The following is a 20,097-nucleotide window of genomic DNA, read 5'->3' on the forward strand; positions in this document are numbered from 1 at the left end:
CAGCTATTTGCAGGGTAAGATTTCATTTTTTGTGATCAGCTAATAAAAATGCAGGATTTTTACATTTAATGTAGTACTTTTATACTGTTGTAGTGTTTACTTTAGTAAAAGATCTGAATACTTCTTCCTTTCCTGTCAGAAAGTATTGACTAAAATGGTAATAATGTAATCCTTTTGTAGTTTTTCATGACATTATTCTTGGAGCTAAGTTCTGTTAAAGGTCATAGAGTCAAGTCACTGTGATCCCCAGCAGACCTCAGAGCCAAGAGAAAAACGGTTTTGCCTCACAGAAAGACTTGGAGTCATATGTCAGGTGTGTACAAAGAGCACAGCAGCTCAACACAACAAACTCTCTTTTGTTCCTTTTACTAGTTCATTTACACATAACCAAGTTCTTTTTAACCTAACAATGGTAACCTGATGTTTCAGGATGCGGCTTTGGCCTTAAATTCAGATAGAAACAATCACAAACCAGTTAAGAAAAGAGTTTTTGTGGGACAATTGAGAAGTCTATGAAGGAGCCAGTTTTCTGTAACAACAGGATCATCAATACAAAATCCCAGCAGCGTAACACCCGGTAATTCCATAAAACATGCTGTACATAAAAACAAATGATTATAACACTCTATTCAACATGCTTCAATAACCCAAAGCCCTCCTTTGTATATCATAGGCCTGAGAAAAACATTATGTACACAAGGTTTTTTTTTTATCTTGTGAACTGCAAAGAAACCACTTTAAACAAATTCTAAACTAAATGCATTTTGTGAATCAACAGAGAATGTGAGAATAATGCAGTGATAGATAATACTTATAGAACACATAACAATGTTAAAAATACTTTATTGTATGTTAAATAAAAAAAACTAACTGACCAGAGCACCCTTCTACACCTCAAATGCTACAGAGACAGAGGTAGTTAATGCACTTAGTGTTTCAAGCTCTACTTTGTTTGCCCCTGAGCATTAAAAGTGACAGCAGGAGACCTACCCAATGAAATGTCAAAATGGCAATGCGAAGAAAATTGTCACTAATTTCCAAACAAAAGACAACTCCTTTGATTTTAAAAGGACGTAACACCTTGTTTCCACAGTTAACTCATCACACAGTGGCCTAAAATAAATCTATCGCATTCGTACATGTCATGATTATCAAGTCCTTTGCATTGAATACAAAAAGAAGGTGAGACTGTGATGGCATTTGCATTGGAAACAAGCACACTAACCATAGCATTGAACGTATTACATGCGAGTCAGTGTTGTAAACCTAAAATATGAGGCTGCAGCTTTAAAAAGTACTTGCTTTGCTAAAACCAGTTAAATGTCATTGTCTAAAACTGATAAACATTTCAGAGGAGGAATGTTATAACAAAACAGGGATGTTTGAGATCAAATGTCACCGATAGCAGCTGTAAGTGTGTGGCATCTCGAGGAAAATGTTTAGGGTTGCTCCGTGATGACATCTGTGTGACAGTCGCCTCTTTTGCAGTCCTCTCTTTAAATCTTGTATTTCATCTTCCCGCTTTCGCTGATCACACAGATATGCTAAAAATGGGGAAGACAACCAACAGTCAAAATGGAGGATAAGAGAGAATTGTACAATATTCAATGCAAAAAGAAATAAATGATTTGAGGCATGACAGTCAGTGCATTCAGACACTTATTGTGAGTCACTGAGTCACTCAAAAAGGCACTGACTTACATTGAGGTCTCTAAAATACTCATTGTAGTCTAAGGCATACCCGACCACAAAACGATTGGGTATCTCAAAGCCAACATCTGAAATCAAAGACAAAGAGCAACATTACTTGCAAGTTTTTTTTTCCACAGCCCACTGACTCTCTGACTAACAAGCTGCAACAATTGTTTTAAATGTGAACCAACTACTGACTCATAAACATAAATGGGGTGGTCAAGTACATACAGTCAGGAAGACACGCTGAGTTGTGTGGCACTCTCTTCACAAGCAATCTGGGGAAAACACAAGCAGACATTATTATATGATATCCATTCCTACATGTCGTGTTGTGTCAAAGGGCAGTATTCATTTTAAAAGAATAGCACCTGAAACCTTTTTCTCGTTGTCTCTCTTTCTCTGTCTAGACTGGAAAGTGGAAATAGTGATTCACAAAGCAAGACAACTGGGCTGGTTTTGATGCCTGTACAGCCATAACTTACCCTGCTACTTTGATCATTTTGGGCCTGAAGGCTTCAACATGCTTGAGGAGAGTTTTCATTGTCTTTCCAGTGCCTACAATGGCCTGTAAAGGAAAGATAGAAAAACTGGACTGAGAAAGCAGGAGAATGCCAATGAGGAAATGGGGACAAATAAAAAAAAAAAATTAAAAAAAAGACATTCATATTTGACTGGAGAAGTGAAAAGGAAGAAGTTGGTCACACTGCACTCACATTACATAACTGTTTGAGTGTTCTCTAAAAAATACTTAAAGTGAAAAAGGGATCTTAAAAACCAACATGTGAAGTTTTACCCAAAATGACTTTTTGCGTCGGGAAGAGGGAAAACTTGGTGGTGGATTGAAACCACAGAAATATGCTCTATCATGTTTGTCACATAGATAAAGGTCAACTTGCCCTACATACAGAATGGACTGTCCTTACGCACTTACACATAACATTTTTCAGGAGTGAATGGATATGAACCGTGTAAAAATAGGTTTGATTTTGCCTTTCATTTTAAATTCTGTTCTCAGCAATTTCTTTGCCTCAAGTAGAGAACTGTAAATTAATAAAAATTGAAAGATATTCCACACATAAACCTGCCTTATATATATGGGAACCATTTTAGAACCAGTTAGTAATCCTGTGCTCTACCCTATGTCCCACTGAAACATTGTTGCTCTCTTTTTTTTACATTTACATTATGCGGAGAAAATGTTTTGATAAAAAGCACCCCAATTTTGACGTGTAGTTCTTGCCCATTCAAATACAGATAAGTTTAATACCTCCATCAAAAAAAAAAAAAATTTAATATTATTTTGGAGTGGGGTCTTTGTCATCTGATGAAATATTCACTCTCTACTTTGGTTTCCTGAGAGATATATCTGGCTCTTTGGCTGCTCCGACCAGCTAGTCACTCCTGTTTGGTGCTGGGCATGTATCATAGAGTGGGTTTATCAGAGCTCTTTTAGCCGAAATCCGCCGCTTCCTGCTGTCAAGAATGATGTAGAGAGAATGAACCGAAACAGTCCTGGTGCAAGGCTGTGGAACCAAAACAATGAGCTGAAAGATGCTAAAGAGCTCCATAGCAGTGTCGAGTGAAAATTATCTGTGGGTTCATATACTATGAGCAACTGCTTTCACATTATATGTAGTAATTGTTATCATAAAAGCTACTATCAAATCCTTGGTAAAAGACATCTGTGATACTGACTAACTAAATAAAGAATCAAAGAAACACTATAGTCACTTGAAAATACAAACTTTCTTATTGCAATAGTGGCCACAGTCAAAAATGACTACAAGGACATATTCACAGATATTTGAGCACTGACTAATGACTGCAGTTTCAAAATGTTAAATCATGCAATATCTACATACAGTAAGTAATTGTTACTCACTGGCCAATTTCCTTTCCTGTAAATGTCATTTTTTCCCCAGTGCACCTTTTCCCTCAACAGGACTAAAGTTTATGATCATATTGGAAAAAACGGCTCTCTTATTTCCCAAATATAGGTCAGCCAATTAAGTTTCATCATGTTGAACTCAGGTCCTCTACAAGAAAAATGAAAAACTTTAAATGGCTCCTCCTGACCTGGATAACCAACCACGGCAAGAAATATAATAGGCCCATTTGGTGGAGAGGGAAAAATAGAGAAGCAAAAACATGTTTGACTCACCTCCACAATCAGTACGTTCTTATGAGAGTAATGTTGGGGCGGGAAAAGAGGAGAAGAAAACAATCATTCTTGGTTAGAAACATAACAAAGCTACAGTGTCTTCTGTAGTCTTACACACTACACACATTTCACCACAATATTCACAATGTAAAAAATCTATGTAGTTTATGATCTGAACAGCGACAAATTATACATCCGAAATAAAAATAAATACATGTACTGCAAGCTTTGTGTTGTAGAGCAACAGAGAAGTAAATGAAAAACAAATGAAAATCTATGAGCATCTTACTTTGGAGATATGTAAAGGGAGGATTGTTGAAACACAGGCTATCAACCGAGCCATACCCAGCCACATTTATTAAAGCAAGAGCTCTATCAGTAAGGCTTTTATTACATTTTATGATATCAGTGATTACGCAAGGAAATGAGCACAGCAGAAAAATGTCAGCCTCATCCAGACTGGAAATCTGTGTTCCTTCAGTCCTGCATTGAATGTCACACTGAAATAGCTGAAATTCTGCAAATGTTTGTCTAATCAACTGGAGACAACTGGGCACTATTTATATGAGGAGACACAATCTAAGCTTCACTTATGTTTAGATAGGTCAAGATAAAAAACTTTAACTGCCGTGTAACTGTTCGAACTTTACTCCACTTCTCAAACAAAGGATTCATCCAAGCATGTAGTCATGCTTTGTTTCGTCCTCATTATTCATACACATTTATCCGGAGTGCAGTAAACCCTGGAGAAATATAAAAAGAATGAACTATAAATTAATGTCCAAGAAAGGGGAAGCTACCGTCTGTTGACCACACTGTAGGGAGGCGAAGGCGTAACTGTGAACTATGTAATATATTCCTTGTCACACAATTAGTTCACTTCTTCCAGCAAAACATTGCAACATTCAGTGACAAACAGACGATAAAATTTAGTTGTACATCACAGGGAGCTCAGGGATTTCACAAGCACACTTTAAATATTGGGAGCAAAGAAGCTGGCAATGACTCAAGCTTACGACCTCATATCCTATTCATGTTTCAGGCATGCCACGCCTGGTTACAGGACGTATTAGTGTGTGAGTGTGTGAGTGTGTTTGTGTGTGTGTGTGGGTGGGTGGGTGTTTGACTGTGAGTGTTCAGATCAGCTGATTTATATTACCTACAAAAACACAAGCTGACTTATGACGTCTGTAGTAGTGGCTGAGTAATTCATCCCTATGCACACAAACACACACACACACACACATGCAGATGATGCACAGATGTGTGGAGAGAAAAACATGCACGCTCGGCAAACAAGCTTTTTTGCATTATTTCATTATGTCTACATTAACATGGACAAAAACTACAAATCTCAACTAATGTGAAATTGTGCACCCCAGTTGTAGGTGACAGTTGTGCTCATAAAGGACGGAAACAATCGATTAATTTAGGAGAGTTCTGTTTTAAATTCTGTTGTATAAGCTGCTGTTGTATGTGTGCAAATAAAAAACAAACAAATTGACTATTCACACACTTGATTAATTATTTAAGTATTTTTCTTTCAAGCCAAAAGGCCAAACATTATCTGTATCCAGTGTCTCAAATACTGATTTTCTGTTTTAAGTGACAGTAAAATGAGGGTCATTGTCAAACAAAGCTAGCAATTTCAAAGCGTCATCTCTGGGCTACATGATGTTGTGAAGCATATTTTTTCACCATTTAGGATATTTAATGCCCCCATATTTAGATATATCTTATTTTATAGAACAAATAATTCATCGATAAAATAATTGGCAGATTAATCATTTATGTAAATAATCCCTACTTGTTTGGAATCTCATGCTTTGCAGACGCTTGACTTTCAATATTTGTTTTTGTGTCATGTTCTGACTGTTATGTTATGACTCATAAATATGAAGCAAAGTCTGCTTTCTCTTGTCTATGAGTTGTGAGAGGTTAAGTTGGAGAGTGATTTTCCGTCTTTCATTTGAATGATTTTTTGTGGCCTAAAGAAAATACAGCAAAAGCAAGGTTTAGAGAAAAGGCTGAAAAAAAGATCACTTTGTATAACAGAGTTTTTGTCGTTGTCATTTCCAACACCTTCAGTGTCTCTTGACCCCTGAGCATCACTTCTCTACACTGTCTCGTTGAGACTTTCAGTAAATAGTACACACTATCAGTGCTGGGAAACAGCCAGCACATACACACAAACACGTTTCAGTTCGCCGAGGTACTGATTTTGATTATGTGATAACAAGACAAGCAGATGAGCAGTGAGCCTATGAGAACTAGACCACTGTCATCATCCTGATCTACTCTGATAGCAACTCGGCAAATCCTCCCATTTACGCAGATTTTACATTTTGCCTCTGCTAAGATAAAGTGGAAGAAGCCTTAAAACAATTATATTACAACATTTGGTATCTGATCACCGCTGCATTTGTCAGTAACTGCCATCTTTGATCTCCTGCACGGAAGCACTGAACCATTTCCTCGGGATGGAGAGATAGATAGCAGGCAAGAGGGAAGGCTGCCCTCTTGAGGCTGCCGTCTATCAGTGCCCACCATCTCTTTGCCATTTGTGTGTGTTTGTTTTATTGTAATGGAGCTCATGATGATGTTTTATTGGACTACGATGCTGTTATTTATTAAAAAAGCTGTTTCCAATGATGCAGATAAGAAGAACTGTTACCTTTCCAGCTAAAAATGACAAGTCCTCTGCTCCAACTATGTGAAGATCCTCTGTCGACTGGTCATTCTGCAAAAATAATGATCCAAGAGAAACATGTTTTTTTTTCCATAATGTTTTGATGTGTCAGACAAAGTTGCAATAATACGAGCGAAGAATGCAAAGTACGGAAACATGTGGACCAAATTCTAATTTAAAAGAAGTGTTTTTCTACTTTGATACAGTGTCAGATAGAAAGGTATAGCAAACGATTTGATCAGATTACATTATTTTGCCTTTCCCTAATATTTCTCATAAAGATTGCCACATTTATGGACAGAAATCATCACTAAACATGAAACAAATGAAGACTTTCAGGTTAAAGTGTATTTTATAGCACAGGACAATCACATAATATCATCAATGTACTCATATCTCAATGTTTTTCTCGTCTGCTGAGGCTGTGGTGGGCCGCATGGAAACAGCATGTTCAAGGCACACTTACACAAAGATACCACTGTCATAATGTTGTATAAAATATAACACACACATCTTCTGACTAAGTCATAGGATTCATCATGACGGATAATAACAATCTTAAGCATGAAGAGTGCCTCTACATATTCACACATGCCACCTAAGTGAAGTGGTCAGCGTCTGAGGGCTCTCTGTATAGCAGTGGGCAGAGGCTCACCAGGTAGCTCTTCAGACGGATGAAGTGGACCCTCATTGGGATTGTGCGATTGGAGTTGCAGCTAAGAGCCTTGATCCTGTCCACCAGGTCGGCACAGAACTGGTATCCTCCTTTAAGCACACACAGCACCACGATGTCATGGTCCCCCAGGTCATCCATGATGTTTCGAGCAAGACGTTCTGTCCTGCAAACGATTTAAAAAAAAATAATTTTTTTTTTAAATTTAAAAGTGAATTTCCTCTTCAACACTCTAAAGAAAAGCTGTGGTTTGTCTGTCCAGGAAAATAAGTGGTTACACCCATGTTTTCACTCCTGCTTGTTGTTTGTCTGCTTATACGTAAGCTAGCATGATATGTGAAAAACATAAACAAATTTTAATAAAGTTTGGTGAAAGGTTAGGTCACAGGCTGAAAACAAGTTTTATGTGCGGTTTTATGCATTTTTGAAAGATTTTACTTTGCAACAATTAGCTGTAGCTGTAGATTTACTTAAGTACAGCTGGACAAATTTCAACTTTCAATGAATATTATCGTATGAATGTTCTGTGTTGTTGTTTCACATACTAATGTAGGCCTTATGAATGATTCTTAGTAGACCAGCGACAATTAGTCGTTCAACAGAAAATTAATCTGCGACTTGGGGTGTAATGATTAAGAATTAGTAAATGGTATTTTTCCCTATTTGCTCACATTCCACAGTCAAAACAACTAGTCCTTTAATCCAGAAAATAATCAACAGATTAATCGATAATGATTATCGTAAATTGCAGCACTTCTAACTAAGAAATTTGTTGTTTTTGTTTGACAAGTCATTCTTTCAGTTCATTGCTTTGGACTTTGATTTGATTATATGTGATTTGGCAAACATGTCCATGATAGGTCACAGTATTGATATTTTCATATTGATTTCAGTGTTATCACCAAGCCCTTTACAGCATTTGATTGAACGCCAGTGTTGTCTTTTAGATGAAGAGTATGATTTATTCAGATTCCCACTAAAATTTCTATACAGTTTCTATTATCAAAATTCTCATAATGTTTAATAATTGTCTGTTTGTAAGTTGTTTGTTTTGTGGGTTTGTTTCAGCTTTGCAACGATCATTTTATATATGATACACCAAAACCCAGTTTTAGAGTATAGAATACACAACATCCCCTAAGTCTTTCTAGAGTCTCTCAGATCTGCTAAAAACCACAAACACTTCTGAGGAATCGTAACAGAAACATCTGAAGCTCACAGTGTTAGACAGCAGGGTTTTTGTAAGAAAACACCCAAAAAATCAAGATTCTTCTTCGTTTGTTTTGTGTCGTACCTATCCATAATCACGCCATGTGGAATGACGACACAGTCTAAATCTCCGGAGTAGTGAGCTGGGAAGCTGAAGAGGTCTAAACTGTAGCCTGGCCAGTCATCGTTAATCTGGGAGGGAAAAGATGAACGCAAACATTAGGTCACAGTGGCAAAACACCAGACTAACGTGCAAGCTTCTTGGCTGCGCGAGGTCAGCCTGAGAGACACATGTGACTCTAAAGGAAATCCATCTGTAAGGTGTGCAATGTTGTCTGAATGCGCAACGACCACCGAGTCTGTGCATCCACGAAGGACTAAACTTTTTTCTGCGCTGTTTGAAAACCATGCAGACACTTGACTCATTATTTAATTACCACAATGCCGCCGCTTCGCCCATCGTCTGCCATGTTGTTTTCCGCCGACATACACAAAAAAAGTTGTCTTTCCAGGAAAAAAGAAACTGGTACAGCAAGCTTTCAAGGGGATTTGGCACCGTGAGGAGAGAGGAGGAGCATCGTGGTGGAGGAATGTCTCCTCTAACCACCACCAAACTGTTTGCACCCCTCCGTGTACCGTGTCATACAACACTGCTGCCGCCGGGGGCGCTCTAACATAACATTTACTTGTTACTTTGCACAGGGCTGCTGCTGCTGTGAAGAAGGAGGCCGCAATTTAATGTTCGTCCAGGGGCCTGTGGGAATAAAAGGGGGCTGAGTTGCAAAATCCATGACAATTATTTATATTTTGTATAAGTTGATTTGTTTTATATGCAAAATCTTTATTTACACCTACTACCTTAAAACTCTTTCTTGTCAGACTTGTATTAATAGATCATTCATTTATCAATATTTGAAAGACAGGAACATATGCCACAATGTTAGAATGAGAATGGTCTGCATCACTCACTCATTCACTCACTCATAGACAGAATAAGACAGAAAGAGAGATAAGCAGGACTATGTCATCACCAATACAAGACATAAGGGATGTTTTAGAGTTTTGCAAGGGCAACTGAAAACAGGGAAGAAGTGAAAAGCATAATACTGGCAGAATCGTTTCATTTCTGTTCCAATGAAAGTGATTGTTTGGTTATTGCAATCACAAAATTCCCAGTAGGCAAAAGGAGAACTTCAATTTCACACCTTTGTCACAAGGTTTTTCACAGATGTGTTAACATCGCCATCTTGTGGAGAGAGACAGACACCTCTGGCCCTCCTGTACACTGCTTTTGTTCTGATCAAATCATTTTGTTCCTAATCTCATGTAATATTTCCATATTTTTGACACATAGAGCCTCTTGAACATTCTCAAACGTTGCCACACCTTCACTTCCAAAACAAGAGAAAAAAAAAAGATTTGCAGGACTGTAATTTAAGAAATCTAGATGCCACACCCAGTCTCACATGCACAACATAATCTGTGTCTGTGTGACAGTGTGTGAATGAGTGAATTCTAGATGAACCACCCAGGGACTCATGTGGTCAGTTAGTCCGGCAGCAGCAGTGGGGTCTGGGCTGTTGTGTCACTGCACATTAGAGCAGTCTGCTGGGCTCTGTTGAGAGGGGGAGACAAGGTGTCTGGGCCACCCACCCATGCTCCTCTACGGCAGCTGTAATTATAAACAGTGGTACAATGACAGCTGGGGAGGCAGATGTCAACAGCAACATTAGATTTCAATCAGCCTGCACAGTGCCATCACCTCAGAGGAATGAGGAGGTGTTGTAACAACACTGCATGATTTTTTTTATTTTTTTCTGAAAGCAGTTATTCTCTGTACAACTTATTTTAAAAGATGTTTTTGTTTTGCATGATAACGCAGCAGGCATGATGCTGGGATAATCACTGAGAAATGCTCCACAAGCCAGAAGATGTTTTTAGATGAAGTCTTGTCAGATTGTTTTTGATGCCCTCTCTGTTGGTGAGAGCAGGCTGGCTCCTTTGCTGCCCTCAGGGTGCAGGGGAGCAGTCTGGCTTTGGCATTTCACACTCGCTCAACAGTCAAGGCCTGTGACCGTCCGCAGACTTTACCGCCAACTGCTCCCTTATACCCTCGCCCCTGTTGTTTGTCCAATTATGAATATTCACTTGCTGTGAAAGTAATTCTGTCAGACATGTAACTGTCCAGCCAGATAACGTCAGGGGTGTCGTTTGCAGTATTTCAGGGGAGGATCTTACAAAGACATGACAATTCTTCTTTTCTATCAGATTTTGATATTTGAAAAAAAAAAGTGTAAGAAGACCTAAATTTTAGTATTTCTTTCTTTCCTTTTTCCTTTTGTGTTTCCAGAATCATTCCTTTGTGCCATAGACCTGCATTGTTAACCAAAAAAAAACACATCAATGAGCCACACCGTCGCACTGGGCAACATTCATTAGTAAGAATAATGGCACTGTAGTTTATTTTGAATTAATCCCACATATACCATCATGCTGCCAACAAGAGCACCAAATGACATTTTTAGGTTTTTTTTTATTTTTTTTATTTTAGAAATGCATATCTTTATGTTTATTATAAAGATATGCATATTATGCATTATTATAGATTTGCATTGTCAGCGGGAATGAATAGGCTTGGGTCAGAATGCCAGACAGAAAGTCTGAAAGTGTTGAGAGACAGAACAACACAATTTTTCTTTGTGTCTTTTTGTGGCATTTTTTGACAGTAATGTAAAGAATATCACTAACATTATCTTTTAATTAAAATGAATAGGTGGGGGAATATATCACTATGACCATGTGTTGCTTTATAAAACTATTCAGAATGTAAAAAAACAGCCTCAGTTTCAGATGGAGGTGGTTTTGAGTAGATTTAATTGGTAGTAAAAGTAAAAAAGAAAAAAAAAACAGACCACATAAGTCTTAAATTTAAACGCAATGATGAAAGTTGCCAATCTCCCCAAAAAACAAAACAGTGATGTCTGTCAGTCAACACAAAAAAAATGGACTAACACTGTTTTGAAGTGACTTCCTCTCTTTTTTCTTTCTTTGGGCGATGGTAATGTTGCAAAAGACAACATCCTTTCAACGTTACCTAAACCTGATATTAACATAGTGTGTATGTATGTGTTTTTTTTGTGTGTTTGTCTCAGTGCATATACACTATGCTTGACAACAGCCATTCTGGAAGGAAAAATCACACACAGCTGTAAAAGGGGGGATGTCTGCTGGCGGTCACTAACCTTGGTTGACTTTCAGTTATCACTACAGTGACGGTGATTACCGTCGTGCCACTGTTGCATTCGTGTGATGGTGAGTTTTTGCCCTCTCGTAAACTCCACAAAAAAAACTCTGCTGATGTATGGTCTCGCTGTATGACATATCATTTTTAATGTGTTGAAAACCCTTTCCAACAAAGCAAGTCAAGCACAATGGTGCACATAAACACATGTTGAAAGTTCATGAGCTAATTCACAAGAGTAGGAAAGCAAAAAGTAATAGCCTACATTAAGCATAACAATAAAAAAAACAACAAAATACAAAAAACAAATAGGCCACACAACATAAAAAGTGTCTATAAACAAGGTTAGACTGCTCAGAAAACACATTATTTGACATAATGACTTGTCCCTTTTTTAGTGCTTAATGGTTAACATTTACAATCTTCATAAATGTTTGATACTGAAAAAAAATCAGTCTGATAGTACTGAGACAAGCATGAATTCAAATGTCTACATTTGTTTTGGTGTCAAGTCTAGGGTAACTAAAGCAGTACCAGCAGAATAACATATTGATTTATTTGTAAATAAACACCCAGAAGAGGACACGATTCAACAAAATGTGGAACGTAACATTATCTTTACATTTACAAGTGTCCTCAGCTGAGCAGCAGTTCAGGTGCATCCAGATGCGTCTTTCATGGCGATGATCAGTGACTCAATGCTACAGGATCCACTGTGTAAGCACGTAAAACTCTATTAACATAATGACTTCCCTGTTTAAGTGGATTGTGGTTCATGTACTGAAAAACAAACTCAGTTACAGATGTCCTTGACAAACTTTCTTTTTTGTAGAAAGTGATATTTCTTCTCATATTTCTTTCAGTGAGACAGCATCATTCACTTGATTGTAGCACCAGAGCTAAATGACAAAGGATGGTGGTTTAAATGAGTGGAAAAAGAAATAATGTTGTTTATATGTGATGAAATTATATTTTAAACCTGGCTCCATGTTGACACACTTTCCTTGACAGACATGTTTTGGTTACATCAGCATTTTGGCATTGTCAAAAACCTTTCTTCTGCAGTGGTGATGGTGGAAAAACGATGAAAATATCGTTAAGGATTCAAGTAAATTAAAAACAGAAAAAGACAAAATTCCTGTTTTTCTCATTGCAATTCGGTGACTGTCACTCTACCAATATGCTGTAGAACCAAAACCAACAAGGTGTAAAATAATTAGTTTAAAGTTGATATATCCTCCGTCTTAATGAATGATGTCAAGCTTGTCCGATTTGATGACAAGTATTTATTTATTGTTTTACAGATAACATACTTCACAGGGTTACCTTAGAGGTAAAATCTCCTGACAGAACTCTGTTTTGACTCGTCGGAGACAGAGGGGAAGATGAACATACTTTTATCAAGCACACATTGTAAACAACTGAGCAATATTTAAGTCTAAATGGCGTACCATAGAATAGGTGAGAGACAACAAAATGTAAGTAGGAAGATGTGCCTCTTGCTTGCAAAGACAAAAGTTTCATTTTTACAAAACAAATAATGGTCGCTGACATTTTTTCTACTTTTTTTTTAAGTGGCTGAGAGGTAGAATGAAGTATTTTCAGTTAAAACCAATGATTTGATTTTCATTACTTTATCATATCATTTCATCATAATGAGTGAAAACATTATGAGTGAATAAGTAACCCCAGCCCTCTGAATATAATGTGAAATCTGTACAAATGTTGCCATTGTTCACGGTATTGTTTTGATTTTTATTGTGAAACTCTTTGTTTGTATCCCAAATGTCCAACGTTATAAGCAGAGGAAATATTTTAAATTTTTTTTAGTTAGGATTTCACAGTAACTCTCCAAACCGTGAGACAGTGAATTCCTTTTTTAATACTGTGAATAGCAAGGTCAGTCCATGTTTTTTTGTGTGTGTGTGGATGAGGTGTAGAGATGGATATATTCAGTTGGAAGTATCCGAATGAACGCTTCCGGGTCCTTCTGTGGGCGATGTCACTGACGAAGGAGTCGGAGCATCTTGCCAGCCACCATTTGTCTGTGGAGGTAAGACAGGAAATAGTTAGCTTAATGCTAACATAGTGTACGCTCTGATACAACGTGCACATAGACGTATATTTAATGATAAGGCATTGATATTATTTCATACAAATCACATGAAAAGACTAAATCCAACAATCAATGCTTATTCTTCTGTGCCACAGGCCTCCACTGCTGCCCCAAAAACCTATTAAAAATACATCAATGAGCCGCACTATTCCTTCATTATGATAAACATGGGCACTGTAGTTTATTCAAACCAATCGAACATATACCATCCTGCAGCTGTAAATCCTCACTAGAGCACCAAATGTCCAATCCATGGCTAAAAATAGTCACCAACAAATGTGCTATTTACTCCTATTTAAGTAACATTTCAGTGTCCTGCTGTTGTAGGACAATACTGAGTTATTTCTTATAGAATATCACCATTACTTGAAGGAACAGCTCAACCTTTTGGGAAATACAGTCTCCAGAAGTTTGATGCCACTTTAATGTCTGCACACTGAATATGAAGCTGGAGCCAGGACAGTTTTAGCTTAGCATAAAACAAAAGGCAAAAACAAAGAGGGCAACAGCCAGCCTAGCTCTGTCCAAAATGTAAAGAAATCTACTCACCAGCACCTCTAAAGCTCACTAATTAGCATGGTATATCTCGTTTGTTTGATACCAACAAAAAACCTCATGGTGTGAATAAAATGAATATTAGTGATCTTTAGAGGTTTGGTATGTTTTTTTTTTTTTTTTTTTTTTTTACTTGTGGACAGAACCAAGCTATCTATCTCCTGGCTCTTGCTTCATATTTAACAGACATATATGAGAGTGGTATTGATGTTCTCAATGAACTCTGAGAGAGCGTATATATACAGTATATATACAGTATATAAACAGTATCACTGTGGTCAAATGTTGCTGTATGTATTACTTTTTTTTTCTTCCAATATTCACAATGTAGAAAATAGTTCCAATTTAAATTCAGGGTCAGACTCAGTAGATTTATTCAGTCCTTAAAGTAAAATGAGACCACATAGATACTAAATTCAAATGCAAATATGAAAGATACCGGGCTTCTTCTCCAACAGCAGTGATGTCCAACAGCTACTTTAACAGTCAACACTAAAAACTGACAAAACACTCTTTTTTCATGAGACTGTTCATTAAAAAATATTCTTGTGCCACTTCCCTCACTTCTCCCTCCAAACGGCTGACATAATGTGAGATAAACAGAAGAGATGAAACACAGAACACGCAGACCTTTCATATATCTCAGAATATACCCCAGAGATGGTTGATAAAAGAATAAATTATCACAATAAAAAAATAGCTCTTTAAAATGGATGCCTTCTCAAATCATGATAAAAGGTTGACTAAAGACCATTAAGGCCATTAATTGCAATTTCCACGCTATAAGTGAGAGCTGGGAATGTGCTTTGGCAGCCTCTTATTTCCAAACCCTGTTATTTCGCGTAAAGACTGTCTGTCATCTTATTCTTATTCAAACATTTCCAGCCTCTGAGAGAGACAACACCCACCAGCAATTTCAGGGGTGTAATTGCTGTTCAGTGATAAAGAAGGAGAGGTGAACCACAAGAGTTCAGTCAGTAGATCTTAGAAAGAAAAAATATATCATCTGGGCTCCTGGAAATTTTGTTTTAAGTGTGTTATTACTATAAAAAATACTATAAAAGCCTCATATCATCATCAACAATATCCTCTGTAGTTGTTACTTTCATTGTTTATATAAAAATTGAATCATAAAAAGTTAAGTATTCCTACTGGATGATGTGACCCAAAATCTATTTCACAATGAACTATCACACTGTATAGTACAACGATAAGTGTAAAGTATTCTTTTTAATACATCACTGCCTGATGTTTTAATTGCTCACAATGGCTCATTTTCATTTTCAAGGTTTACAGTATAATCACTCAGAGACCTGGACTGGACTTTAGGTTTCTGGTTGTATACCACTGGTTGATGTGGCTATTTTTAGTTTAATTATAGAAATTCAGACAATTTCTTACTGACAAATTACACATTTACCATAAAAATGGATGGGTAGGAACTTCATTAGCCTCATCTTTACTGTTTTCATGTATAACTATTACATTAAAGTCCTCAAAGACTCTTCCAACCATCTGAATGAAGAAATATTCTCTTTGTGCAAAAACAAAAAACGATTTTTAACCTGGTTCTCAAGTTGCTGTTGTATTTCCTAATTTAAGAAGCTGGAAATTAAACTATTTTTTAACGTGACCAAAATATTAGTTTTTATAAAAATACTACGTATTGTAAACATGTAGTATATCACTATAAACATAAACATAGTAAACGTAATAATACATGTTTTACATTTTTAAATTTTGGTTGATGTTTTCAAATTCGAATTGTGCATTCAGATGGTTCTAAGAGTCTTTTAAAGCTCACAGGGTTTTTAATTTTTTTGGGAAAATTGGATGCTTAGTTCTGTGACTCCCATGTAAAGCTAATAACATGAGAGGCAAACTGGCACTGGAGATTTGTAATTGGTTCATAATGTTGATAATTCAATACATTTGGTTTAGAGCCATGACCAAATCCCTGCTAGCACTTAGTTTGGAACTTAGTCACGGCTTTTGCACATTTTATGAAAATATTTTGTCTGCTTTCATTTGTCCCACTGTCTAACACCCCAGCACAGTGTATTGAACACCTATTTCCAGTTGAGCCTGTTGCATGTTGTAACTGGCTTGATACATCCGTTCTTATTTTAGCACAAGGGGTGTTGCAGGCTTGGCTGTCAGTGTCGCTGTTCCTGTGGATGAATGATCTGACCAATGTGCTTGGACTGTTAGCCCAAAGCCCCGCTCTTTCTGTCCCTGTGACTGTCGTATTGATTCTGTTCAGCCCTGCGCAGCCTGTCGCTATGGATCTACATGCTAACTCCACTGCCTCCAGTGTTGCCTGTCCCACCCTGCCCAGGCCCAGCCCAGCAAGGAGACCTAGAAAACTGGCCCAGCCTTTGACAGGCTAGCTAAGGAGTTATTTTAAGAATTAGCAACTGGGAACTTTTTTTTTGTGAAGTCAGTCTCGGAGGGGACGAGAGGTATGACTTGTCCTATGGTGCCAATGTGAGAGCAGCGTTGGGAGGGAGGATGACACCTGTGTCCTTGTTCCTGTCGACTGCAGGTGCCTCGCTAACGCTAATATCATCCGACAGACTAGGAGCATGTCCAGCTACTCAGCCCGGTAGCTGCCTCATTGCCTGCCACCTAGGGCACGACTGGAGCAGGGGGGCAACTGGCTGGACAACAGCCCAACCCCGGCAAACTCTGCTAAGTGGCATCCCAGCATGCATACAGAATGAAACAATATTATACACATCCTGCAACTGGGGAATCGTTGCAAAGTAAGACAGCAAAGAAAACGTTGAGAAGGACAGAAGGAGATTGTTTACAGGTCTTACGTTGATGCCCTGTGGACTGTACATCTGGCTGGCTGCGAGGCTGTCACTGTATCCTCCGGTCTGGCTGATAACATGGCGAAGGGTATCCACCTGGAACAGCGGGGACACACAGACAAAAGGCCTGGTCAGACAAAAGCTCTGGATAACAAAGACAGCCATGCACAAAGGAAAGGTCAGTCTGATAGTAAAAGGGTACCATAAACAAGAAAAGGTTACAAACAGCGAATCAGAATGATTTGGCTGCTACTACAAGCTTGATAACAGACATCGCAAAAGGACAAAAATAAAAGAAAAAGGACAAGAACTAATTATGAATGCATTTGTAGTTGTAGTGAAATAATACATCAAAATCAGACGTTAAACACAACGCTCTGCAGCTCATTGTCCTAAATGTATCTGCGCACTCCTGACAATATGACAGTGGAGCAAACGCTCTGATGAAGTTTCACATCCAAAAACATTTACCTGACAAGGCTGCCAATAAAAATCTGGTGTAACTGAGGTCACATCTTACATTATTTGGTAATAAAAGTTATTACTGGAATACAGCCTTTTCCGTGTTCTTCATAGATTCATTGGAAGCTGCTTTGTAGCTTTTAGCAGAGCAGCCAAGCCAGGTGAAAACACGCCTGCCATGTGGATTACACAACAAATCAGACTACTCTATTCAAGAGGGCCAATTTAGTCAAAGTTGTACTTTCTCTTTTCTTTTTTTTTGCCTTCTTTTAATTGTGCACCTCTGGGAGTGAAGCCATTCTGACATGATCAGAAAAATAACCCTTTTAAAGGAACATGAGTTTCAATAATTTAAGGCCAACCCCGAAGACCTCTTTACCTCCTATAATGGTCATCTCATTTGCATATTCATTAACAACCTAAAGCATTTGGGGAGCTGATGTGAATAGAAAAGCGGGGATGGAAGGATAAAGAAATGATGCCGAAAGCTCTGAAACTAAATGAAAATATAACTGCGGGTGGTGATTCCTTAATCTATGGCGAGAGTTATAACACTCAGAAACACTACGTTGGTCATCACTGTCCACTGGGGCAAGGTCAGGGAGCTACAGTGCACCAGTGGCTATGTGAACTCTTGTCAGGAGCGCTGATGAGTGTTGCACCGTTTCCAAAACTGTCTGCAGTCGTCTACTCAACTGTGGGTTGACAATGGCTTCTACATTAATGTAAAGCTTCAGGCTAAGTGTAACCTCTGTTTCACTGTGTAGGGCAAGTAATTGTGTGCATCTGCATTCACAGAGTGGTCAGTGGTCGAACAAAAGTATGAGTGAGCTCAAGTTTGTGCAAATTTTAGTCATGTCAGACACTAAACTTAGAGAGGCGCCTACCTGGGATTGTATGTTGGCCCCAACCTGCCCCCCTTGGTACGAGTCCCCATTGAGGGACTGCACACTCATGAACAAGTCTCCGGAGTTTGACATGTTAAAAGAGCCAGCAGAACCTGAGAATACACAGAGGCAGAGAAGAAGAAAGAGAGCAAGAGAAAAGGAGAAAGAGAAGAGAGAGAGAAAAAAGTAACAGGGAAGAAGATAGGGACAGAAAAGGAGTTAAAATGATCATGCATTAGCAAAAGTGCATTAAGTGAGTTAGTTTGGGAGGGCAGCGGGCAACTTGAAAAACCTGCATGCTACAGATGCTGTAGGCACACATTTAAATATCACTGAACCATAATCTAAAAAGGAAAAATCCACCAACAAGAACCATAAGACAGAAAATCATCATAAAACTGTTTAAGTCCACTTAAAACAGGGTTTATGGATTATATTGTTGTTAAATGTCCGTGCTGCTAGTGTTTCATTAAGGAAGTAATAATTGATCTGCAGGAAGACCCAAAGAATTGTCTTCGTCCTTTAATGGACCCCAGCTCCCCAGATGTAAAGAGACCATCGCGTAACTTGATTTCAACACCCGGTCCTAATCCAATACAGTTGCGAAGTCTCTATATGACAAAAGACTCCGCTTGCCCTCTGAGCAGCTTAATGGCATGCACGAGGTCAACCGGACAAGAGGCAGGAAAAATTAACGTCCACAAGACCAAGAGGTCAATAACAGAGAGAGGGAGAAAGGGAGAGAGAGAGAGAGAGAGAAAGAGAGAAGAGAAAGAAAATGAGTGAGAGAGACTGACAGCAAAGGCAGAGAAGAAAGAGAAAAAACGGAACAAGAAGAAGCAAGAAAGCTGTACCATATAACTGGGTTAGTTAAGGAGAAGGAGGGATTTCTGTTAGTCTAAATGAAACAGCACCAGAGACTGAATTCTTGAGTTGCGACTCAGGTATGAGAGCATCTCTATGTTGTGCTTCCTGGCATCATACAATTCTTTACTGATTCTTCTATCCATATAGAGCTTGAAGTGAAGCACCTGAACAATTTTTAACCTGGGTGTGAAACTCACCTGCTGAGTTGGGAGTTGATGGGGAGTTTGCCTGACTGCCGTGGGCAGACACGCTGGTTGCATTGACCGCAGTCCTTGCTGCGTACATGTTGGCCTCTTCTTGAAACTTGCCGATGTTTTTCTTGTATCGGATTCTCTTGTTCCCAAACCAGTTTGATACCTGACACGACAATCGGTGACAAGATAAACTAGCTGAATGATAATTTATTAAAGCTGATTATCTATGCAAGGAAGGCAACAAAAGAAAAACTGTACAAATACATTTTGATAGCACCTTTTCGTGGAGTGTTAAATATCAACACCCAGCCTATACCTGGATTGTGATTCAATCAGCACACCACCTTTTAGCACCAGCTTTTGTGACTGCTGTGACATATTTGTACTTCCACACAGATACAGTATGTGCCTAGAAAACCTTGAATCATTGCAGGCTGCATACACACCTTCTGCACATGGCTAATTATTCGTAGTTTTTAGTGTGTGCTATGCAAATTTGGCTCCTTAAAAATGCCTTATTGGATGTGTTGTG

General features: G+C 38.3%; 2 protein-coding genes across 3 annotated transcripts in view; both read right to left on the reverse strand.

The window, feature by feature from the left end:
- Positions 1 to 826: 826 nt before the first annotated feature.
- prtfdc1b (phosphoribosyl transferase domain containing 1b) lies at positions 827 to 9,055 on the reverse strand. The gene is made up of 9 exons (XM_056390355.1): positions 8,865 to 9,055; positions 8,513 to 8,619; positions 7,201 to 7,384; positions 6,531 to 6,596; positions 3,857 to 3,874; positions 2,178 to 2,260; positions 1,924 to 1,970; positions 1,702 to 1,778; positions 827 to 1,544 (listed from the first exon to the last, which is right to left on the reverse strand). Exons 1-9 carry the CDS (start codon positions 8,913 to 8,915, stop codon positions 1,497 to 1,499), a joined length of 681 nt encoding a protein of 226 aa, XP_056246330.1. The 5' UTR covers positions 8,916 to 9,055; the 3' UTR covers positions 827 to 1,496.
- Positions 9,056 to 11,787: 2,732 nt separating this feature from the next.
- The window catches only part of pbx1a (pre-B-cell leukemia homeobox 1a), a 48,661-nt gene continuing 40,351 nt past the window's right edge, over positions 11,788 to 20,097 (reverse strand). Inside the window, exons 6-9 of one of the 2 annotated variants that reach the window (XM_056391769.1) lie at positions 19,569 to 19,728; positions 18,505 to 18,617; positions 17,162 to 17,251; positions 11,788 to 13,713 (exon numbers count right to left, since the gene is read on the reverse strand). In XM_056391769.1, the coding sequence (XP_056247744.1) occupies positions 13,621 to 13,713; positions 17,162 to 17,251; positions 18,505 to 18,617; positions 19,569 to 19,728 (456 nt within the window). In that variant the 3' untranslated portion in view covers positions 11,788 to 13,620. The remainder of the gene's footprint in view (positions 13,714 to 17,161; positions 17,252 to 18,504; positions 18,618 to 19,568; positions 19,729 to 20,097) is intronic. The other variant, XM_056391770.1, reaches the window with a different exon arrangement.

Source organism: Seriola aureovittata, chromosome 12, assembly GCF_021018895.1.
Source record: "Seriola aureovittata isolate HTS-2021-v1 ecotype China chromosome 12, ASM2101889v1, whole genome shotgun sequence".
Taxonomy (NCBI): Eukaryota; Metazoa; Chordata; class Actinopteri; order Carangiformes; family Carangidae; genus Seriola; species Seriola aureovittata.